Raw genomic sequence first — 25,395 nt, forward strand, 5'->3', positions numbered from 1 at the left:
TTTCCCCAGGGAAATACACAACTTCCTCTGTTACTTTAAAAAATGTAAAACCCTTCTTTCACTCTAAATAAGCTATGTCCCATATCAACAATGACTTCTCAATTAGATCTTTTTTTGTAACACAGTCTTAAATTCCTTTGTAGCCCTCACAGCATGTACAATAATTGTTCAATAAATATGTTCTGAACATACTACATGTACAGGACCTTTATCCAGTATGAATTCTCTTTTGCTGGCCAAAGGTTGAATGCTCACTAAAGGCTTTTCCATATTCCTTGGTTTTCCCTCCAGAATGAGTTTTCTGATGTTGAGAAAGGGATGAACTCTGGCTGAAAGCTTTTCCACATTCCTTACACTTATAAGGTTTTTCTCCAGTGTGAGTTTTCTGATGCTTTGTAAGAGATGAGCTCTGGCTGAAAGCTTTTCCACAATCCTTACACTTGTAAGGTTTCTCTCCAGTGTGTGTTCTCTGATGACGAATAAGGGCTGAGCGGTCACTGAAGGCTTTGGCACAATCATTGCATTTGTAGGGTTTCTCCCCAGTGTGAGTTCTCTGGTGTTGAGTCAGGGCTGAACAGTAGCCAAAGGCTTTCCCACATTCATTACACTCATAAGGCCTCTCCCCAGTATGAGTTCTCTGGTGCTGAATAAGGCCTGAACGATCACTAAAAGCTTTCCTACATTCATTACACTTATAGGGTTTTTCTCCAGTGTGAATGACCTGATGCTGGGTAAGGAATGTGCTTTGGCTGAAGGCCTTTCCACATTCATTACACTCATAAGGTTTCTCTCCAGTATGAATTCGCTGATGTTGAGTGAGGTATGAACTCTGATTAAAGGCCTTCCCACATGCAGTGCATTCATAGGGTTTCTCCCCAGTATGGATTATATGATGCCGAATAAGGGCTGAGCGGTGACTGAAGGCTTTCCCACATTCGTGACATTTGTAAGGTTTCTCTCCCGTATGAATTCTCTGGTGTAGAGTAAGGTGTATGCTCTGACTAAAGGCTTTACCACATTCGTTACATTCATAGGGTTTTTCTCCTGTGTGAATTCTCTGATGTAAGACAAAAGCTGAGTAGTAACTAAAGGCCTTTTCACACTCATTACACTTCCAAGGCTTCTTTTCTGCAAAAATTTTCTCATGTTTCATTAGATCTGAATTTTGTTTCAAGTTCTTTTTAAATGAATCACAATTGTGTCGTCGCTCTCCTTGCTGCTGAACAAGTAATGTCCTCCGACTAAAATTTCTTCCAAATCCATCACACTGGTAACTTCTCTCCCCAGAAGGTTTCTTCTGAGGGACAACCTCTTGTATTAAATGTTTCTCATGGTTTTCCTGCCGACTCTCTAAAGAATCCTCACATTCACTGGAACTTTCCTTTGGAAATCTCTCTATTAACACCCCAGTGTTAACAGGGGCTAATTCTTCTTCAGAAATGTCCTGCTCTGGAGTTAGCTCCTTGCATTCCAGTCCTGTATCCCAGTGTGAAAGAAACAAAAATACAATGTATCATTTCCTACACTGAGAGAAAAATAATTGCTGTGGTAGGAAAATAATGAAACAAACAAAAAATGCTTACAGGGGACAGAGGAACTTGTAAGTTCTCAAAAATAGCCCTGCAACCTTGAGAGAGCGTGAGAAAAGAAAGATGACTGGGCAAAGCAGTGCTCAACATTCCTGTATCCAGCAGGGGAGGAAATGAGAAAGAATAACAGAACAAGACTAAACAGAGGTGATGGGGGAAATAGCAGATAAGAAACAGGTCTGGTGGAGACTGGACTGGGATCAGAAAATGATGGTCACCCATGGATTGCCCACTGTCACCACCTCACCAGAGCACCATGCCCTGAGAATGTCCATCACTAGCTGATCTTACCACCGATCTTTTCTTGTTCCAATATGTCCCAATCACTGCTGGCAGACTAACCTTTTTAAAGCATACCTCTTACACAAAAATCTCTGTTGGTTCCACTGTCTCAAGGTGAGACACAAATACTAGAAGCTAGCATTCAAGGTAGTCCAGATCTACAAATGCAATTAGTAATTAAAAAGCAACTGATCATCTCTGACCGCGCCACACCGAACAAATTGGAAACAGCAAAACAGAACCAACCTTTACAAAAAAATAAGTAGTGTGTGGGGAGGGGAAGGTCAAATCCCCACATGCTCAGATTGGTCCCCAACCTGTCAGGACACCTGTCCCCAAATTCCAGGCTTCTTAGGAAGAGTCTGGGGGGAAAACCTGCACTGCTAGAAATGTTTAAATATTCTAGGCTTAAATGGTCATTACTATCCATTCCAACCATGACTCTACATGAAATAAATCAATACGATATAACGTTCTCAATGACGTATCATAATCAAGGAAGTGGCTAGGATTGTAAGGATAAATAGGTAGAAACAGCTTAAAGGCAAATGGACTTTTAGCTAAGGGGAGTGGAAGAACTGAAGCCCCAAACATTTGCAGAAAACACATGGTTAGCGGAGGATAGTCAGAGATTTGCCTGTCTTGTGTTAAGGGTTCATGTTGAACAGAGAAGATAAAATGACTAGGCAGGTAGGTCTTGAAGGCAGGTAGAGGAATACAGAACTGGCAGAGTAAACAAATCACTGTGGGAAATCTGGCAGTATTATGCTGCCTAATTAGACAAGGATAAGAAAGTATAATTAAAAGCTAAAGAAAGTATAATTAGCTGGTAGTCTATTGCAGTATCCAGTTTGACAAAAGTGATAGGCTCAAATCCATGACATCTTTCAAAAGAAAAGTTAGCAGGACTTAATCATTAGCTATCATTTGCTTAGCACATAGCCACGTACTGTCCTAAGCATTCCCTTGGATTATTTCATTTGATCCTCACTACAACCCTATGAGTTAAGTGCTATCATTACCCGCATTTTACAGTTGGGGAATTTGAGTCACAGAAAGAATAATCAATCTGTTAAAGCTCACAGAGCTAGTAAGCAGTTCAGATTGGCTTTGAACCCAGGAAGAGTGGTTCCAAAGTCTGCACTCTTAACCACTATGCTATGCTACCTCCACTTAGAGAAGAAGGCAAGGGACGACTCAGAGATCAATTTATAGTCATCGTTCTGAGACAAAAAGTCACGTTATCCTGCAGAGATAAAATAACATATATGAAAAAACCTGGGGCTTCCCTGGTGGCGCAGTGGTTGGGAGTCCACCTGCCGATGCAGGGTACACGGGTTCGTGCCCCGGTCCGGGAGGACCCCACATGTCGCAGAGCGGCTGGGCCTGTGAGCCATGGCCGCTGAGCCTGCACATCCGGAGTCTGTGCTCTGCGATGGGAGAGGCTACAACAGTGAGAGGCCCGCGTAACGCAAAAAAAATAAATATAAATAAATAAATAAATAAATAAATAAAATAAAAAACCTGGTTTAGAGCCTTGCACCCAAACAAACTATTAACAATCATTAAAATGTTGACTTCATTTCACCTTATTTGGGAAAAAGAACTGGTTTGAAAGGGTGGAAAGTACTGACTTTCTAAAAAATAAAATTATGACTCTGTAACAGGTCAGCATACACAGAGCTGGAGTATGGCCCAGGAGAAAGGCACTTCACTTCAAGCTTTCCATGGGTCTAGCGAAATCTGGAAAGGCTCCTCCACAAGCACTGCAAAGATGCTTTTCCCACTGACCATCTGGGTTTTACATTCACTGTTTCCAAAAATCACTCACCTGGACTAGTTGCTTTTGAGACTTCTCTCTCCAGCTCCTCCTCACACTCTAACTGAGAGATTACATCAGGCTTGGAAATTGGAAGCCCTGTTCGTGGGGAAAGAAAAAGGAGTCTGGTAAAGAGCTCAGTGTTAGCTCCTTGGTCGTTAGAAAAGACAGTATGAGAGAGAAAGGTCGGTTCTGGATTTCTCCCTCAATAGCGCTCAGAAGAAGGTAGGAAGATTGATATGGGGTCTATTTGAGTTCAGAGCAACTGAATCACTTGTTTTTACCTCTCCCTATTAAAAGGATAAGCACCCATCTTAACATCTCTTAAGAGGTGTTTTTATTAGAACTTTGTCTTAACATCCTGGTCAGGGAGTAGGGAAGGACGCTACCGCCTAGAGGCAATTACGATATAAAGGTGTCCACTCCTGACTCCAGAAGGTTTACATTTATATCCGGAAACAAAAAGAAGAAATTGCCTGCATCAGACTTTACATAGGGATTAAGAATCTTTGAATCTAAGAACGTTAGAGCTCCTAGGAACTGAGGAAGCAAAGGTACCACACTGGGTAAATTCCCACACTGGATGGGGGCCGGGGTGATGCTTACCCAGCAAGACCAGATTCCTATGCTTCTCAGGCACATCTCCTTGAGGAGTGTTCAGCTGCCCCCACTGGGTGAGAGCCTCAGCCATATCCCTGATCATCGACTCCTGAAAAACCGAACACATCAAGTGCTCACCAAGGGACATCCTTCCAGAAGCCTCTGGGAAGGACTCAAACAGACGGCATAAGAGGAGAAAGACAGGAAGGACAGGAAGGTTAGACAAAACGACCTCTACCATCCCTTCCAATACTAAGATTCTCTGGTGTATCTGGAGTCACAGACTCGCTCCTTACCTCCACGCATCAGAATCGCAAGTGGGAAAGAACACCTGCAGGGTAAAATTTGAAGGTACCAAGTTACTAGTTTACGTGGTGAAAAGTTAAATGATAGAACTACAGAAATCCTTACTATTTAGATATGGGAAAGTGGAGAAAATATAATTATGAATTAAGTATTTTCTTTATGGTATGGTTTTAAAATACAAGAGATTCAAGAAATATGAATTATTTTTCTCTCTCGTTTTCCTTTGAGAATAAAATCAGTCCAATATATTTTCTAAAAATTAAGGTGTTTGCTACACATGTCACAGTATATAGATTTGTAAAACAGTATTTCAAGGGCTTCCTGGGTGGCGCAGTGGTTGAGAGTCCGCCTGCCGATGCAGGGGACACGAGTTCGTGGCCCGGTCCGGGAAGATCCCACATGCCGCGGAGCGGCTGGGCCCGTGGGCCATGGCCGCTGAGCCTGCGCGTCCGGAGCCTGTGCTCCGCAGCGGGAGAGGCCACAGCAGTGAGAGGCCCGCGTACCGCAGAAAAACCAACAACAACAGTATTTCAAGCCCAAATTATCAGAGTTCCGAAAGTGTTCTTGCCATTTCTCCCCAGTCGGTCTGACCACTCTCCCCCTACCTCCACCATCTCCTCTCTACCCCATCATACACTGCTCCTCCTGCATTCTCTGTGCTCCAGCTGCCGGCTGCCCTTTGGCTGCCTGAAATGTATGTCATACTCCCTCCCTTCTGCCCCTTTACACACACTGCTTTCTGTCCCTGAATGTTCCCCCCTTGCCCCATCCTTTCAGCTATTTTAATCCTACTCACTTTTTGGATCTCAGCTCAGGGGTTACCTCCTCAGGGAAGCCTTCCCTGACTCTCTGGGTGGTAGCACCATGTTCCTTTCCTCCTCTTGGGTTATGCACACAGCAAGGGGACTTTGTGATTAACGTCTGTCTGTCCCATTAGAAGCTAACCTCCAAGAGAGTAGAGGCCAGGTTTAATTTTGCTCAGTGAAGCAGCCCTAGTCTTTGGCACAGAGCAGGAACACGGTGAATATTTGTCAAAGAATTAAAAGAGGGTGAAACACTTGAACAAGAATTAATAGAAACAAGAATTAAGTTTAAATGGGGTGTTCTATAAAAGTGTGCCTGGGAACAGAGGTGGGAGGGGAACAGAAGTGTATCAAACATTGAAAACATTACAGGAGTGTTTACTTTACCTTACCTTGACCTAGATGACAGGCACAAAGTTTAGATCGTCTACTAAAATGTAGGGAGAGTGCGCAGGGTGGGTAATGCTCCTTTGAATCTAGAGCTGAATCTGTTTACTGCTGATAAAACAAATGTCTAATAATTTTTCTAACTTTATTAAAATTTTTTTCTATACAACTTCAATGTAATGGAGTCACATTGAAACAAACCAGTCCCTGGGATGCTAGCAAATGAACCAGTCATGGCTTTCTTTGAAACACCACTTTTGCCATAGCCCCTGAATATATATGTATATACATATATACATGTTATATGTATACACACACACGTATATATGTATACATACCCTCCAAAACCAACTGGTAAAATAATTCACATAATGACATAAGGTTAAGAGAACTACCTACTTTGAAAATCCCCTGCTCAAAATAATTTATATCTTCTTCTAATACCTGAACTATGAAATAACTTCCCTTTTTATTTAAGTTATGGTCCCTTAAGGCCACATGCCTCAGGAGTGCTTAACACAAGCCATGTAATTTGTACAGTCTCTTTTCTTTACAAACGATGCAGCAGTAACAGACTACCTAGCAGTTCCTTTCAGACTTTAGTTCTGAGAAAACCTCAGCAATCAAACTCATTTAAGGAGCTGCTGCTCAGGGTGAGTACGTGGGGGGTTTGAGGGCACAGGTAGACCAATCACACACTGTCCAGCAGATGCTACTGACTCTCTCTCCTCTTCCCTCTGAAAGAGATCTACCAATTCAGATCAGAATCAGTACTGGTGTTTCTTCCTAGCGTTTTGCATGCACTGTCAGCACCTGGATGCTGTGAGGCAGGTCTGAGGTTGACAGGCAGTCCCAATGCCTTTAACACGGGGTCTACCATTCTCCCGGTATCCTAGACCAGATCCTACAGAAGTATCTTGACTAATCTTCTCTCTCCAATCATTCACGGCATGTTTTGTCTTGCTGGGCCTCTAAAAACTTTCATGGGGCCTCATCTGCCTTTGGAATAAGATCCTGTGTGGATTTTTCCTGTGGTCTGGCTACAACACGCCTACACTTCCCTCATCACACTCCAGCTCACTCCATAGTGACACACATTCTCCCTGAAGACCTCTGACTCTCTCATCACTTGGGAGACTTTTGCCAAAGCTGTTCTCTCTCTCGGAATATTCCTATATTCTATTTTCCAACTACCTACTCTCTCTTGTCTTCCAAAATGCAGCTTTTATCCCAGCATTTTACCCCCAAATACTCTAGAGGATGGAAAACCTCTTCTAAGGTCTTTTATGACTTGTCTGTACTAGTAATTTCTCTATTAAAAAAATATATATTTCTTCTTGCTATTTAACTATTTTTCTTATCTATATCTTATTTCCTCAGTAAACTTCACAAGGCAGAGGCAACTGGCTTTTATTCCTTTGCATCTCGCCAGGAGGCCAATTACAGCACTGAAGAGCTTATAAGTGTGCATCTAGCACTAAGTGGGTAGAGAAGTGATGCCAGGAGGGAAAGCTCTGTCCATGTGAGGAGCATTTACTATCAGGTTCACTGCTCATCATTTTATTAGGATGAAGCCAGTGGTCTAGGAACCATGGCTGAGCAAGTCCATAACAATGCTAGAAACCATATTCATGTTCTGAGAACAGAAAAAAAATGAAGAAATTTAAACCCACCTGGTATGCAGGGGTCAGCAGCACAGTGGTCAGGCCATTTTCTTTTGGGTTTCCAGCATGGGGAAGGTCTGAATTCTCAGAAAGTGACCCTAGAAGTGGATATAGGAAGCCCAGTGATTACTCTTGCTTGCAGTATACTCACAGAAACTGCCACACACAACTAATTGTCACCTAAGAAGAGTCAACACAGGGAATCAAGGGACAATCCCACAACATCTCTTATACAAGACAGTCATGACCATGGCTGCCTCAGGTTCCTCCTATGCTCCTCTGCCCTTAAACTCCAGTAGAACTCTGCTACGAGATCCTGGACACTTAAATACATATTTCCATTTCTCATCTGCTGAGTGTAGTCAAAATAATCTCAAAGTCTCGGTGTGTCAATCCGTGCCTCAATGAGTCACTCCTGTTCTATTCCAGGCTCACAGGATGAAAGTTAAATTCTTTTTAAACATTGGCTTTTCAGATACAAAACTGGCTTTCTCAGAAAAGCAATGGGCCTGTGGGGAAAAAAATCCAAGTACTATAAATAAATCCTGTGACTTCTCGAATCCTCACTTGCCCCATCTGCCAAATGGGTCTATTTACCGCCTTACGAGGTTCCTGTGAGAACAAAAGAAAGTCATTATCAAAAGCCAAATTGTCAGGTACGGTGATTTGGTGGGGGGGCAAAGGAGGTATACATCATCCTAAAGACCAGCAGGGCAATATAGGTAGCAAGCTCCCCTTAAACCTCAACATGAGACCAACTGGTAGGAATGGGCTCTCTCCCAGAGAAGACGTGATGCTTGTCCTTCCAGAGCTTGCCCCAGCCAGAGGGCAGCCTTTCTCCTTTTTTCTCTCCAGCAGGCGGCATCCTTCTGAAATTCTCACCTCTGCCCTTTGGCTCCATGGCGACTTCCTCCCCGCCGGCGCCAGTGACGACCGTGGGAAAATGGCGCGACGAACGCACTAGGGGCCGGGGGTCCACAGCTCTAGTCCACCCCGAGGCCCGGGAACACGCGCGCGACCCTATAGCTGGGCAGCCCGGTGTCCTCCACCCGGATGCCCTCCACCACCCTCCTTCCGGCCACTCAGACTCCGAAGGACACGCGCTCAGCCCTCCTGGAGCCTAAGCTCGACCATCTCAAACAACGCTGTGGAGGCCGGCTCGCGACAAAGGTATCTAGGAGCCGGCCGGGCCGAGTCGCGCCAGCCCGAACTCGCTAATGAACTACAACTCCCAGAATCCTCCGCAGGGCGCGGCGCGCGCCACTGGAGGACGCTTCCCAGAGGACCCCGCGAGGCCGCCTCTGCCCCCGGCTTTGCATCTCTGCGGTGGTACGCGGCCGTGCTGGGTCTTTAGGAGCGCTCGGCCTCTCGGAGAGCTCTTTCCTGGACGCTCCAGGGGCCGCCTCTTCCTCAGTGTGTACTCTGGGCTTCGACCCCGGAGGACGTGTTCGGCCGCGCCAAACCCCGCCTCGAGAGGGAAATTCAGTCGCAGCCAACTGTAACTGGCAGAGGGCGGCGCCCCCCTACTCACCTCTTCCTCCCTGGCTGCTGTGCTCCCTCGGAGGGAAGGCGCCCGTGTTCCAAGGATGTTCACCCCACCACGTCGCTTCCCCTGTACTGCGCCTCCACGACCCACTGTCGGGGGGCAGACATTACCTCAAGTAACCAGGGATGTTTATTCCATGCTGCACCTCGCAATATTGAAAAGCAGAATCTCAGTCCCGGAAAGCACCTCAGTCCGGTCCCCAAGAAGCTATTAGTTAATAGTTGGTACCGCTGACCTTAAGGTGCCTGGAACATGAAAGTCTTTCAAACTCCCAAGGAGCTCCAGGAAATCTCAGCTGGGAGTGGGGTTATCTTCAGGCTGGTGCATGTTCTCACCTTCCTTCCCACAATAAAGCCAATTTTCTATCCAGCTCAAGTTCCCAAGAAAGAAAATCAAAGTACCTAACTGTCCCTGCTTGGGTATAAGCAACAACGTCTGTTTGTCCTTTCTCTAATAGAATCCCCAACTTTTAGCTAGGCTTAAGGCTGCCTGGAGTAAAACTGACATTCCTCATCATCCCTACCTCTTGACAGGGGGATGAGAGCAAAGTGATTTTTTTTTTTGCGTTACGCGGGCGTCTCACTGTTGTGGCCTCTCCCATTGTAGAGCACAGGCTCTGGACGCACAGGCTCAGCGGCCATGGCTCACGGGCCCAGCCCGGCATGTGGGATCTTCCCGGACCGGGGCACGAACCCGTGTTCCCTGCGTCGGCAGGCGGACTCTCAACCACCGCGCCACCAGGGGAGCCCCGAAGTGATTCTTAAAGGGAAGAAGAAACTCCTCCATGCTGACTGGAACGCAGGCTAGTCATTGTGGTTGGTGTGGACAAGGTTAATACCCTAGGAATGGCAAACCAATAAGACAGAAGGAACTGAGCCCCTAACATTTTGGTGGAACAGAGCTTGGGCTTTAATGTGGGAGAGATGTAAACTTCAGTTTTGTAGAAGCCACTATTATACTGGGTTTCTGCTATACAGATAATTATGCTTATCTCCTAATTCATCTCTAGATTGGCTGATTTTGGTCCAATCAGCTAGGGCTGGGAGGAGAGGGTGCATGTGATAGAGAACACAGCCCTGCCAGCTCAAGCTGGAGGGAACCAACACCCCCTTCTCCACCACCCCCATCAGCAGGAGATATGGAGTGGGCAGTTTCTTTCAAAAAATAGTGTGTGAAAGGTACCACCAGTTGACATATCTGGAACACCTGGGAATACCTTTCTTCCTTTTGTTAACTATCACCATGAAATTCCCTTTCATTACCAAATCAATGAGCAGTTCTCAGTCCTCTCACTTTACCTATGAACAGTAGTTGATAAAACTGACTAGTCCCTCCTGGAAACACTCTGGTTTTCCTCTTTGGCCACTCCTTCTCAGTCTCATTAAGTAGTTCTTCCTCCTCTTTTCCCTAGCCTCTAAACCAGTGGTGGTCAAACTATAGCATGGTCAGGATCACCTGGAGAGCTTGTGAAACCATAGTGCTGAACTTCACCCCTATTCAGGATGTCTGAGATGGGCCTGAGAAATTGCATTTCTAAGAAGTCCCCAAGTGATGCTGAAGCTGCTCATTTGGGAACGAACTAAATGTTGGAATATCCCAGGGCTCAGTCCATGGACTTTGTTTCTTTTCCAATCAACACTTACTCCTTGGTAATCTTGTTCATTCTAGATAGTCTAAATACCACCCAAATGTAGTCAACTTCCAATTTATGTCTCTAGCCTAGGCTTCTCCCCTGACCTTGAACTGTCTCCTCAACCTCTTTACTTGGATGTTCGATAAATATCGCTGATGTAGCATGTTCAGAAGTGAACTTTTGATGTCTTTCCTCCCCCACTGTAGTTTTCCCCACCTCAGTAAATGGCAACTCCATCCCTCTATTTGCTCTGTTCAAACACCTTGGAGCCACCATTCGTCTCTTTGTCTCACCACCCACGTCCACTTCCTCCCCAAATCCAGTTGGCCATACTCTCAAAATCTATGCAGAATCTGACCACGTCTCACCACCTCCACTGCTACTACACTTTTCTAAGCATCCATCATCTGTTTTCTGGATCGCTGCAAATGCCTGCTAACTGCTCTCACTCCTACTCTTGCCCTGCATATTCTAGTCTCAACACAGTGCTCCCCTGTCTCAGAAAAGAAGCCAAAGTCTTTACAGTGACCCACAAAGCCCTTCAAAATCTGCATCACTGGGAATTCCCTGGTGGTCCAGTGGGCAGGACTCGGTGCTTTCACTGCCATGGCCCGGGTGTGTGCGGTGCGGCCAGAAAAAAAAAAGTCTGTATTATCCACACCCACTAACTCTCTGATCTCATCTTCGACTACTTTCCCCTCCTTTGTTCTGCTGCAGCCACACTGGCCTCTTTGTCACTTGTCAATCAAGTGAACATGCTTCCACTATGGAACCTTTGGGCTTGTTCCCCTGTCTGGATATCCTTCCCCACATGCCCACATGGCTTGCTCTCTCACCTCCTCCCAGCTTTTGTTCATCTTCCCTGTGAAGCCTTCTCTGACCACATTATTTTTTTTTCGCATAGCACTTATTGCTTGCTAACATATGATTATTAATTTTGTTTACTAGGTGTCTCCAACACACATGCACCACAGATTAAGCTCCATGGGGCAAGGGGTATCATTAGAGTATTTACCAGTACTTAGATGATTAACAGCTGAATGAGAGTATGCTCTGTACTTGTGGAGAAAGAATAAATGCCTGCAACTAATATGGCCCTCGTTGCTTTTCTTGGCTCGCATTTGTGTGCTGTTGGAAAACCTGGACTTCCTTTATAACCCTGCTTTTATTTGCACAGGCCCAACGTTTGAATGGACACTACCAGCTGGCCCAAGTGCATAAACTGGTGTCACAAAGCAGCAGAGAGGAGCTGGAATCCCTTGGGATTAAAAACCCATTGGTCGGGCTTCCCTGGTGGTGCAGTGCTTGAGAGTCCACCTGCCGATGCAGGGTACACAGGTTCGTGCCCTTGTCCGGGAAGATCCCACATGCCACGCAGCGGCTGGGCCCGTGAGCCATGGCCGCTGGGCCTGTGCACCCGGAGCCTGTGCTCCGCAACGGGAGAGGCCACAGCAGTGAGAGGCCCGTGTAACGCAAAAAAACCCCAAAAAACAAAAACCATTCGTCCCCAGTGAGTCCCCATTGTCTCTTAAGGGTGGATTGACCTTGAGCTTTCCTAAATTTATTAAAGTTCCTAAGTTTAAATTTGAGAGTCACTGTTTCTTTCTAGTCTGTCTTTGTGTTTGCCAAAACAACCCGCCAGGAAAGCATCCTTGCCTTCCTCAAGAAGCTACGGTGCCATCAAAGGCCATGAACTTTGACGTGAAAGTTGACGTAAAGAGAGGTAAACAAGGAATCAGTTAATCACCATGGAAGAGGGAAAAACCGAAAAGTAAAGAAAGGGTTTGGGTGGAAAACAGGTGGAGGTTTGAGGGACATGAGATTCAAGAGAAGAGAGAGGTGCTAAAGGTCTCAGGCAGTCAGAGAGGAAGGCAGACTTGAGACAGGAAATCGAGCTTGGATTGAAATAGCAAAGGGAATAAATCAGGTGTGAGTCCTGGGCCTGGTCACGTTACCTCTGGGCCTCTGCACCGACCCTCAGCTCTTTGCTCCATCTCAGCTGCCAGAGCCTGGGAGCGCACTCAGCCTTGTGACTGCACCACCTGCAGCAGGCCAGTTATTGGCCTGGGTGCGCCAGTCTCTCCCCTTGCTTGCCACAGGCCAGATAACTGCACACTGCAGGTTCCTGGCTCCTGGTACCACGCCCAGACTTGTTGATGTGCCGCAGGGTGGGTTGTGGAATCTGGCTATGATGCAACCTGAAAATGCGAGGAAGATGGGAGGGATCTGATCAGATAAAATCCTTCTGCTTCTCTGCCCATCACCTGCTCCAAGGCATGGTTTCTCCACGTAGACTGTCTGGAGAATTCTTTTTTTTTTTTTTTTTAATTTTTAAATTAAATTTTATTTTTTTTATACAGCAGGTTCTTATTAGTTATCTATTTTATACATATTAGTGTATATATGTCAATCCCAATCTCCCAATTCATCCCACTACCACCACCGCTCCCCACCACTTTCCCCCTTTGGTGTCTATACATTTGTTCTCTACAAATGTGTCTCTATTTCTGCCCTGCAAACTGGTTCATCTGTACCATTTTTCTAGGTTCCACATATATGCGTTAATATACGATATTTGTTTTTCTCTTTCTGACTTACTTCACTCTGTATGACAATCTCTAGATCCATCCACGTCTCTACAAATGACCCAATTTCGTTCCTTTTTATGGCTGAGTAATATTCCATTGTATATACGTACCACATCTTCTTTATCCATTTGTCTGTCGATGGGCATTTAGGTTGCTTCCATGACCTGGCTATTGTAAATAGTGCTGCAATGAACATTGTGGCACATGACTCTTTTTGAATTACGGTTTTCTTAGGGTATATGCCCAGTAGTGGGATTGCTGAGTCATATGGTAGTTCTATTTTTAGTTTTTAAGGAACCTCCATACTGTTCTCCATAGTGGCTGTATCAATTTACACTCCCACCAACAGTGCAAGAGGGTTCCCTTTTCTCCACACCCTCTTGTCTGGAGAATTCTTGCAGAGCTAAGCAGATGCACTCACTGAATAACCTACCATCTCTCTTCTCAGCCCATTGTGAGGCAGTGGCCAATGGGGAATAGATTGCCTTGCTTTTCTTCCCATCCCTCCCTGTTTCACTTCCTTTTCTTCACTCTTGCTGCCCTAGGTTTGTACCTCATAAAGCACCAGCTCTTAATTCTTGCCTCAAGCTCTGCTTCCCAGGAAATTTGGGCAAAGACTGGGAACATGGTCTCTGACTCCCCCCATCCCTCTAATGGCCTCATTGTTTCAGGGGAGAACTGGGGGGGGCATGAGCGGTGTGATTCATGCTGGAAGTAGGAGCAGTTGTTAGGATCAGCTGAGTAAGGCTGAGGCCCAGGCTGAGACTCAGCTCAAGTAAGGAGGAGCTGGAGACGTTGGAAGAGAATGATAGAGGATCTATAGTCCTAGCACCAGGAGTTTCAAGGAAGCAAATACCTTAGTGTCAGCGGCCAGATGCTTCAGGAATGTATATTCTCTAATATGGAGTAGCAGAATTTGCACATAAAATTTCTGACCATTCATCAGAATGAAGGAGTCACACTGGTGGGAGAGGAGAAGTTGCAAACAGCAGTCCAGCAAAGAGCCACAGATGGAAGCCAAGGTGGCTGGTGACTTCAAAAGCAACAACCAGGAGAGATTTCTGGAACCTGACAAATGCTGATTAGGCATTTAATCTGGAGTTTGGGAGGGGCAATCCTGAAGACTGAAGAACTTGAAGGTGTCTGAGACTTGGAGGTCTATCTAGGCAGTTTACATCAAACCAAGTGATACAGTGGCCTGCACCAACTTTGTCCAGACAGGACATTCAGGGTTGGTTTCAGCCCATCCTTGGTTTGCTTGCTGGTGTATGTTTGCTTTGTTCACCCACAACAAATAAATAATAATAACAGTATCATGGATTCTTTGAAACTCATCAAGTTACTTATTCAATTGAAGGAGGTCTTCCTCCATCTTATCCTATCAGATAGACTTATCAGTGAGGCTTTTCAAGAGAGTTAGGGAAAGTTCCCATTTCCTAGCAGGGTCGCTGCTGGGGGGTTAATGGGAAAGAAATAGTGGGAAAGGGCATTTGCATGGTGAGAGAAACCAACAGAACTTTAGATGAGAAACAACTTTCAGCCAACTTCACATCATCCTTTTGCACCAAGACACACCATGTCCCTCCCTTTCACACACACCCCAAACAGAAAGAGACAAGCAGTAGACCTGGAGGATCATTAGGTCCTCGCCACAACCAGGTTCAATAACAGCCAAGAGCTACATATGGAACTGACTCTTAGCAACAAGTTAGCCAACTTCGAAAAGTGTGATTATATGTGTTTAATTTATAATTCATTCTCTGTGTACTTAAAAAAGATAGTTGTGTATGGATAAATTGTTTGTTTATTTGTTTAAGTAAGAGTGGCAGAGAATTGGCCTGAAGAAAAACAGCCCTGCAAAAGGATATCTGAAGGATTCTAGGGTTGAATTACCAGATCCTTATGAAGGATTTTCAAAGAATTATTCTGGGCTATAGGGACAGGAAAGATGTGCCTCTTTCTCTGTTACCACTACTTTGCTACAATTAGCAAAACCCTGGAGGCATCAGCGCTCCAGAGCTGACTATAAAAGATGTGGTCTGTTACAATTCTGAGGTCAGGCCAGCCTCACAGTGAGGTACACTGCCTCCCCTCTGGTCCTGGTCTGAGGTGGTATTCTCTCTGGGTGGAAGAGTTAGTTCCTTTTCTGTTGACTCTTTGTATTGTTTTGAAATTTCCTTAGAAATTTCCTTTGGCTGTGAATACAGTGGTTAAATACATAAGGCTTTAATCTCTCTCATTCAAGATCAGAAGTAGGCAGCCCAGGGCTGGTATGGAGGCTCCATAAGATCATCAAGGAATCAGATGTCTTCCGTGTGTTTCCTCTCCCATTCTTCAGGCATGGCTTATATCCTCAAAGTCACAGATGGCTGTTGGAATTCCAGCCATTAAGTCCACATTCCAGGTAGAAAGAAGGGAAGGACAAGGGTAAAAGGGAGTTTCCTAGCTGTCCCTCTCTCTTTCTTATTTTCTTCTTCTTCTTATTTTTTTTTGATGTGGACCATCTTTTAAAGTCTTCATTGAATTTGTTACAGTATTTCTTCTGTTTTATGTGTTGGTGTTTTGGCTGCAAGGCATGTGGGATCTTAGCTCCCCAACCAGGGATTGAACCTGCACCCCCTGCACTGGAAGGCGAAGTCTTAACCACTGGACCGCCAGGGAAGTCCCTGTCCCTCTCCCTTTTAAGGTGCCTTTCCTGAAGTTCTGTCCAACAAATTCCAATTATGTCAATATACCATTGGTCTGATAATTGGTATATCAGTATTTCATTCGCTTCATTAGCCATACGTCACTGCAAGAGAGGCTGAGAAATATAGTTGAGCACTCTGCTGCTCAGAGTACACTCATATTTTCTATTGTTAAAGAAGACAAAAAGAATGACTACGAGTTAGGCAACTAACAGCTTCTGCCATAATAAGCATTACCCACTGCTCATTATCGATGCTTTAGCTATTGCAAGTTACTTTAGCATGAGGTTCTATAGCATGGCTCAGTAAGTTGAACTGCTGATCCTAGGGCATTTGGTCATGTGCCTCTTCTGCAGACTTTGGACAGGTTTTATACACATGCATGATGGAGAGGAATCCACATCCTTACACAATACCTATGGCATGTTCAACAGCTCGGGCACCACACCAGGGGTCAGATCTTTGACCGTCACGGGGACTGACTTTCTGTGGCCTCTGCTACTGGGCTTCACCATAACTCCATTTTCCCTGTGTAAAGTTCTAGATTCCTGCTCATTAACAGGATAAAATATGACTGTCATGATAATTCTCTATCCTTCATCCACTGCAGTGGCAATATGGCACAAGAAATTAAAATCATTGTGCTTTTCTTTTTAAGCACCTAGACATGAGGAACCTGTCCTCCTCCTCATCTTGTGGCTCATGCTCCCTTGGCCGCTATCTGGAATCACTGCTTTATTACTAAGCAGGGATTCTCAGAGATGTAGGTGTGAGGAAGCCAATCTATGTCCCCACTGTGTAGGTGAAGATAGGACAGTCTTCATTTTGGTTTCACAGATACTTATGTTGAGGGCAAGAAGGACATCACGTCTAATAGGATATGGTGGCCTTGCTTTCATTTACATCCTTATGTCCGCTGCTTTAGTACTGAAGGATGACCCCTTGTGGGTGAGCTATGTCTGGAGTTAACTTTGGCTTTGTGGTATTCTTTGAGATTAGACATGGCCGCATGTCCTGGTTCACTGTGGCTGAATTCTTCAGCCTGGGACCCCACCCAGCTGCCATGGCTGCAGCTGGCTGTTGCAACTGGACTTTGAACTTCTGGTATGAATGTGTTTCCCTTCAACAGCTATGAGTGAATATATGATGAGAAAGGGAAGGTATTGTGTCCAGGGTATTGATGGAATGACAGGGCCAGGCTAAGGCATCTTAGGTACCAATGAGATTAAAGATAAAAACAACCACTACCCTAGAAACAAGAGTAGTTGGGTAGAAACAAGAATAATTGGGTGATGGGTTACTCTACCAGAGCCCAGAGGTCAGGTAAGAGGGCAAAAGAGGCGAACTCCAGGGAAAGTGAAGGTCCTGAGGAGCTAAAGTGAAGAACAAGAGCATATAAACCAAATCAGAGCGCCAGGAAGCTCCAAGAAGAATGGATTAAGAGCCAATAGCACAACTACAGTGGAGGTATTTGCATTGCTAAATATATTAGCTTGATGTTTATTTTCTTACTGAAGTTTCTAGTTCTAGAAAGTGCAATGGATTTGGGACTCAAGTTTTCATGACTAGACAGGTATTCATTCATTCAGGAAATATGTAGTAAGTGTCAGGCACCACACTGGGGACAGCAGTGCACAGATATGAAATAGTCCCTGTCTCATGGAGTAGTCACTCTAGCAAAAAATAAATGCATGCATGAATGAATAAAATGTATGATGCTTACCTTAGAGTCCCCTTCAGACACTTACAGAGCATATTGATTGGAGAGCTTATGACCAATTTGGGGATCCTCAGAGTATGATCTTAAATTTGAAGCATCCCAGGGGAAGTCTATGGCACAGTCCATTGAGGCTATTTATTGAGACTGTGGTACCAAATGGAGGCATGAGAATAAGCAGTAGTTAGAAGTGCTCAGACATAAATCTTTGTTATTTTGAATAAGAGCATCCTAAGTCTCTATGGGGGTCCCATGTCTGGCAGAAGCACCTCTATGATATTCTGAAGCCTGTTTGGTATAACGTCGATGATGCTGGATGATAGATGATTTGCAACTGAACACTTTCCCACAAACACCGCATTCGTAGGGCTTCTCCCCAGTGTGTACCCTCTGATGTTGAATGAGTCGTCTTTCCTGGAGAAAGGCTTTCCCACATTCAGTGCATTTATAGGGCTTGTCTCCACTATGAATCTTCTGATGCTGATTAAGGCATGAGCGGTCAAAGAAAACTTTTCCACTCTCGCAACATCTAAAAGGAGTCCCTCCGGTGTGGGCTCCCCTGTGGCGGAGGAGCAAGGAGTGGTCAGAGCTTTGCTGCACCCCTAGCACCCAGAGGGCTGCTCTCCGCTGTGAGTGAGCTGGTGGCGGGAGAGGATGCTCTTCTGGCTAAAGGACGTCCCACATTCTATACACTCATAAGGTCTTTCTCCAGTATGGGTTCTCTGATGTCGCGTAAAAGAGGAATGGACAAAGAAAGCCTTGCCAGACTCGTTACATTTAAAGGGCTTCGCTTCCATGTGAGTTCGCCGATGTTCAGTGAGGGTTAATCGGTCATAGAAGGTTTTCCCACATTCGCTGCATTCCAAGGGGTTCTTCCCAGAGTGAGACATCAGATGTTTCTAAGACTACTCAGATAGCTGAAGGCTTTCCCGCACTCGTTACAATAGTAGGGCTTCTCTCCAGTGTGAGTCCTCTGATTGCAAGTGGTTGAATAAGGTCTTCCTACATATGTTGCGTTCAAAGCTTCTCCCTTTACTGTTGGTTTTCTTGGCAGGAGTGGATCCTTGCCTGGAGTCCTTTTCCTTGGGGGAGGATTTCTTCAAAGTCTCCCCTGAAGGATTTTCCTTCATTGTGCCCTCAGGGTTTTCTGGGCCAAGTACAGGGCCCAGTGGACCATCTTCTCTGAGTTTTTCCATTAATGTCTCTTGTGACTTTACTTTTTTAGAAACATCCTGCCTTTGAGTTGAGTCCTGGCTCTCAAGTCTAGTCTTCTGGTCTAAAACGAATAGAAAACAGAGATATAACTGGGTTTAGTGCCAGTGAAAAAGAAAACATTGTATATGTTAAGAAAAGAACGAATACAAAATATTGCCTTGTTTATTGGTAGCTCCTCAAGAGAAAGACAGCATGGAGAGGGTGAAAAATGGCAGAGGAAAAGAGAGGAATAGAGACTGGAAGTGGAGGGTGGGCATTTAGTCGATTAAAAAAGTTTCAGCTATTCATTCATAGATATTTACTAGGTTCCTACTAAGTGCTAGGCACTTGTAAAAGTCACTGGGATTCTAGGGGCTTCCCTAGTGGTCCAGCAGTTAAGACTCTGTGTTTCCAATGCAGGTGGCACGGGTTCAATCCCTGGTCAGGGAACAAAGATCTCACGTGCCTTGGTGGCACGGCCAAATAAATAAATACATAAAAGAAGATTAAAAAAAAAGTCACTGGGATTCTAATAAACAAGACAGACACGGTCCCTCCCCTTGTGATGCTTGTATTCTACCAGACAGAAGACAAAGAATAAACAAACAAAATAGAACACATGGTGAAAAGCACAGTGAGGGAAATAATGAATGGGAGTTGGCGTGGGGCCTTAATTAGAGGGACCCTTAAGAATGGTCATCTAGAAGCAACATTTAACCTGAGATCTGAAAGCAAGGTAACCATATGAACAGCCAAAAGAAGAGCATTTCAGGGGGAGATACAGATGCAGAAAAATATGAGAGACACAAAGAAGCGCAGAAATGACCGGGCAGTTTGTTATGTGTCCATGAGTGTAAACAGCAGAGAGTAAGTGGGGAAACAGGCTAGCACCTGAGCAAGGGAACTGTCAGTGCCTATGAATGGTATTTTAGAGGAAGAGGAGGTAAAGGGTAAGCAGGAAAGATAAGAAATGTTAGCAGAGCTGAGATTGTGGCGAGACACATTGTCCCAGAACTTATAATTTAGATTATAATGCCTAGAATCAATGATGGAATGCTTTGATTTGAAACTGTTTGTACTGTGACTGCTTTTATTGCTAATCGCTTGACTTGGCTTCTGTGAAATTGAGCTTTGCTTGCCAGCATAATGTGAACAGGAAAGTTCTGAAGTTCCAGGTGGCCGACCCGAGATATTAAAATTGGCACGAACAACCTGTTTGTCTGGGATATAAAACAGCGCCTGTGTGAAGTCTCGGGGTCTCACCCTCCTTTTGGGAGAGGCCCCGATCGATCGGCTTGTGTTTTTGTGCTTAATAAATTCCTATTATTAATATACTTTTGATCTACACTGGCTCCTGCTGTTCTTCCTTGGTGCTGGTTCCTCTCCGGGGGAGTTCGCAGGTGTGTGCGGGACCGCAACAAGATAAAGATAGGCCTCGGAACTTCCCTGGTGGTCCCGTGGTTGGGACTTCACCTTCCGGTGCAGCGGTGTGGGTTTGATCCCTGGTCGAGAAGCTGGGATCCTTCATGCCTCGTGGCCAAAAAGCCAGGGCATGGAACAGAAGCAGCATTGTAACAGGTTCCAATAAAGACTTTAAAAATGGTCCACATCAAAAAAAAAAAAAAAAAATCTAAAAAAAAAAAAACCCTACATAGGTCTCACCCCGCCCCTACAAAAAAAACAAGAGGAAGGACCTTGCTATGCACAGCTCCACTAATTCATTCCGCTGACAAATATCTGAGTGTGTGCTACATACCAGGTACTGTTCAAAACACTGGAGATATAGTAATGAACAATATAAAACCAGAATCTCTCATGGAGTTTACATTTTAACCGGAGAGTTGGTGTGGACAGACAATAAACAAAATAGAGAAGTAAAAATATAATATGTTAGGAAGACAGAGCTGGGAAAAGAGCTAGGTCGTGCAGGGGCTGGAGACAGGAAAAGGATGGAGAGAGTTCACTTTTAGTTAGGCTGGTCAGAGCAGGCCTGACTGAGAAGGTGGCACATTTGAGCAAGAACTTGAGAAAGGTGACAAGAAAGCCATGTTTCGATCTGGGGGACAGGTTTTCCAGGCCAAGGCCCGGTATGGCAGGGACCATCCCCACAGGCCTGTGAGACCCCCAAGGAGCAGAATCTAAGTGAACTGTCCAGCACAGTCCCACCTGCCCAGTTCACACATACCTAGAGAGGTACCTCCTGGGACTTGTTTCTCTTCCACTTTCTGAAAATCAAGTTTCCACGGCTCTTCACCTCTCTTCAACTGGAAAATCACATAAGGTTTAGGGGCTAGAAGTCCTGTTCACAAAGAACAGAATGAAAAATGGCCGTTTAGGATGGAAATTCATAGCCGTCTCAGAGTTTAATAACAGCCCCTTACTCTCTAGAGAGGAAGACGGAACTGTCCAGAAAGCATATGCTAATTTCTAGAATAAGATACTAATTTCTATTCTCTGAAGGTAAGTCAGGACTGACTTTCTAGAAAATCTGAATTAAATCTTTGGAAATAGTTCACTTCTTTTTCCCAATAAATATCTAGGAACCTCCCCACTATGGGATTGGTATTCCTGGGGGTTTCGGGAAAATTCTTGGCCTAGAGGAGTGGAATATGGAGAAGGTTCTGCACCTCAAGGAACTAAGGTGATGAAGACACCCCGTGTCCTTTGGTAGTATTTTAAATAATAAATTTTATTCCCTTAATTATCCTTCTGTGCAACTGTACTGAATTTGATGAAACTACAAATCAAACTGGAAGAGTTTTAGAAATATAATTCACCTTTTGTACAGTTAATATAAAACACTCAAAACTGAAAACGTCAATAAAATTTTTTTTTAATTCTCAAAAGATAAATTATGATGTCTTCGGTTTTTAAAATTTTCAAGTAGTGGCATTTATAAAGCCTTGATTTTCTACATTTAGTTTTTAAATGCATATTTAAATATTTAAGACATGCAAAAGGCACAAAAACTAAAACAAACACCTATGAACCCACCATCTAACTGAAGAAATAAACATTAAAGCTAAGATTGAAGCCCTTCCCTCATCCCCTCCCGCTTCCCCCCATGAGGTAAACACTACGCTAAATTTGATGCTAATCACTCTATGCATTTAAAAATGTGTTTCCTCATCTTCTTTGCACGTTTAAAAGTACTTTAAAATATTCTATATTCATTGTAGATAATTGAGAAATACAAAAAAGAGAAAAGGAAAAGCCACCTGCAAGCCTACTAGTCAAAGATAATTAGGGGTAAAATTTTTGTGTAGATTCTTCCAGACTTTTTCTATGCATATAGATATATGTTGTAAATGTACTCAAGTTCCAATCATTTTGTATCCTGTTTGTATCACTTAACAATATGTCATTACTCTTCTCCTAACCCTATAAATATAATCATTGTCAAGGCCCATATTTTACTGTAGTCCATTATGGATATACAACAATTCATTTATCTAAATGCCTATTACAAAGTATGTATGTTGTTTCCATTTTTCACAATTTTAGGCAAAACTGAGATAAACATTTATCTGATTTTTTTTCCCTTAGGACAATTTCCTGAAGAGAGGGTACCCATTTTCAGTTTTATACGATACAATTTTTTTTTTTTTTTTTTTTTTTTTTTTTTTTTTTGCGGTACGTGGGCCTCTCACTGTTGTGGCCTCTCCCGTTGCGGAGCACAGGCTCCGGACGCGCAGGCTCAGCGGCCATGGCTCACGGGCCCAGCCGCTCCGCGGCATGTGGGATCTTCCCGGACCGGGGCACGAACCCGTGTCCCCGCATCGGCAGGCGGACTCTCAACCACTGCGCCACCAGGGAAGCCCATGATACAATTTTTTTACTTAAAGCTAGGGTCTCAGTCCAACCTTCACTTATCCTATAGACTCCATCCAGATCAAAAGGAAACTCTTGGCCCAGGGTTTCCCTCAGGCTGAATGATGAGACTTCACTGGCATGACAGCCACATCCTTGGCCACTTTTCTGCACTTTCTTGTCCCTGGCCTTAGGAACTTCTGTGGCTTGGACTCAGCAGTCTTCCTTAATGCTGTTCAGATGTCCTGTTCTGCTTGTCATTCTTTTGGTCCATTACTGTGGTCTAGGGAGTTCTGGGATTACCTCAGGCTTTCCTCTCTCATTTTAAAAACTGTAGGTGGTTAATTTTCCTACAAGATGCTATATGCTTTCTCTATATCTTACCTTTCCTTCATTGTTGTTCTTTATTTTTTTAAATTTATATTTATTCTTTATTTCAATATCTTTTTTTTTTTGGCTGCGTTGGTCTTCATTGCTGCACATGGGCTTTCTCTAGGTGCGGTGAGCGGGAGCTGCTCTTCGTTGCAGTGCGTGGGCTTCTCATTGCGGTGCCTTCTCTTGTTGCAGAACATGGGCTCCAGGTGTGCGGGCTTCAGTGGCTGTGGCACGCAGGCTCAATAGTTGTGGCATGTGGGCTTAGTTGCTCCAGGGCATGTGGGATCTTCCTGGACCAGGGATCGAACCTGTGTCCCCTGCATTGGCAAGCGGATTCTTAACCACTGCAGCACCAGGGAAGTCCCTTTAATGTCTTTTAACGTCTTTTGAGTGAGTACTGACATCAACAGGAACCTGTTCTTTACCTCTTGGAAGGAGGTAGGATTTCATTACTACATTATTACTAGGCAATATATTTTTAAAGCAGCTCCATGAGGCATCTACCAAATCCCAGTAGTACTAGGATGTTACTAGCCAAACACAAACAAACAACAAAAAGTATATAAACTAACAAAGTATTCTTTTATCCTTCCCAGGGATCTATTCAAAGATGTACAACTCTGTCCCAGTAAGAAATGAAGGGCCCTATTCTTTACACACACACTGGACGGCAGATTCTGAGTCACTGAGAAAAGTCATGCTCAGCCAAAGAAACAATATCCTGAAAGTTCTCCAGCATCACCTCCCTGTAAAGGGCTCTTTGAATAGGAATCAGCTGTTTCTACTCATCCTCTGAGAACTTCACAGCCACATCCTTAAACTTGAGTACCTTCTAAAAAGACAAACATATTCTTACTTATGTGTCTTCTTTTAGGTATCACTGAGGAGGCATAAAGATCACAGCACTGGAAGACAATGGAATGGATAAGAAATGGTTTTGATGATATCAAGGGGACTGGATATTTTATGGAAGAGGTACAGGTCTGTGACCTGAGGCATGAAACTCTTGGTTATGGCCTCATACCATCGTACCCATGGCAGAACCTCCAAATTTCAGGGACACTGTTATGTAGCCTCAATTTTTTAAACTATAAAATGAAAGAATTAGATTAGATCATCTTAAAGTCCCTTCCAGCTCGAATATTTATGGATCCATGAGATCTGAGCCTGACCAACTGGTTCTCAAGTCAAGGGAAGACCCATGATGGGTGTACCCTCAATTGTGGGTACTTTAAAGCAGGGGTCGCCAACCCCCAGGCCGCAGACTGGTACTGGTCCATGGCCTGTTAGGAACCGGGCCGCACAGCAGGAGGTGAGTGGCAGGCGGTCGAGCAAAGCTTCATCTGTATTTACAGCCGCTCCCCATCGCTCTCATTACCGCCTGAACTACACCCCCGCCCCCGGCCCCGGTCTGTGGAAAAAGTGTCTTCCATGAAACCGTTCTTTGGAGCCAAAAAGTTTGGGGACTGCTCCTCTAAAGAACCGAAACTAGAGAAATGGCATCAAAGACACTGCCTCTTTGAAAGGCAAGATAACATCCTGTCCTGACTAGAAGATTCAGACTATTTATATTCTCATGAAAGAGAGCCCGTGGACCACCAGACTCATTGCCATGGACAGAGCTGCCTCAACCCTCTGCTCCCCAATGATGATCAACTCATGAGGGGGCTGGTTGCCAAGGCTTTATGAAGGGTGACTCAGAAGGAAGGTCTCTGCAGCTGTGTTGTATGGTTTGAGAGGAGAGAATCTGGAGCCAGACAGGGTACTAGTGAGTATTCTCTACAGAGCCCATCTTTACCAGAACGGGACCAGTCTCCAAGGCATTCATTCTCTGGCTGGCAAGGAAGCTTCAGACTGAAGGAGGTCCAACTCACCTGCCATCTGGCTGTTAGCGGCACAGCTGCCATTTTCTCCTCTTCTGTGTTCTCTTGGAAAAGGACCAGTCCAGAGATGGCAGAGCTATAGACAAGGAGACATGGAAAAAAATCCCATTTTGCCGTTGTCAGACCCAGGCTAGAAAATCTCTGCCTAACAATGAGGTGTGAAACGGCCTTTACTCCCAATACCCTACCAAGAGCAAAGCAAAAACCCAGAAGTAAACTCACCCTTTATCGTGGTTAGGGGATGGGGCCAAGGCGAGGGTTCCCACATGCCCATAGGAATGGGCTTGTGTGGTTTGAACCTCCTGCTGATGTCAAAGGAGAGAACATTCACGCTTCCTCATCAGCTTGTTCAGGTGTGGGGCATAAGGGGAAAAGGGAGAGGTGAGGCTTTAAAAAGCTGTCAGCAGTCAAATATCAAAAAATGGAGGCAGCCTACACAGAGTAATGATACATCCAGGGCAGGAGGGAGAATCTATATCCCCTTCTCTCCAGTCCTTCTCAACCTTATGACA

At 44.7% G+C, this 25,395-nt stretch overlaps 1 protein-coding gene across 1 annotated transcript; it reads right to left on the reverse strand.

The window, feature by feature from the left end:
• Positions 1-208: 208 nt before the first annotated feature.
• ZNF892 (zinc finger protein 892) lies at positions 209-8,351 on the reverse strand. The gene is made up of 5 exons (XM_007470232.1): positions 8,333-8,351; positions 7,460-7,548; positions 4,297-4,399; positions 3,703-3,789; positions 209-1,395 (listed from the first exon to the last, which is right to left on the reverse strand). The coding sequence occupies exons 1-5, from the start codon at positions 8,349-8,351 to the stop codon at positions 209-211; spliced, it is 1,485 nt and encodes a 494-aa protein (XP_007470294.1).
• Positions 8,352-25,395: the final 17,044 nt, after the last annotated feature.

This window comes from Lipotes vexillifer, unplaced genomic scaffold (genome assembly GCF_000442215.2).
Source record: "Lipotes vexillifer unplaced genomic scaffold, Lipotes_vexillifer_v1.1 scaffold1139, whole genome shotgun sequence".
NCBI lineage: Eukaryota > Metazoa > Chordata > Mammalia > Artiodactyla > Lipotidae > Lipotes > Lipotes vexillifer.

Excerpts from the sequence above, each read along its gene's own strand:
- ZNF892 (XM_007470232.1), bottom strand. Across the intron at positions 3,790-4,296 it reads TAGGAATCTGGTCTTGCTGG|GGCTTCCAATTTCCAAGCCT; the intron begins GTAAGCATCACC and ends CCCCACGAACAG. Across the intron at positions 1,396-3,702 it reads CTCAAAAGCAACTAGTCCAG|AGAGATTTCCAAAGGAAAGT; the intron begins GTGAGTGATTTT and ends GGGTGTTAATAG.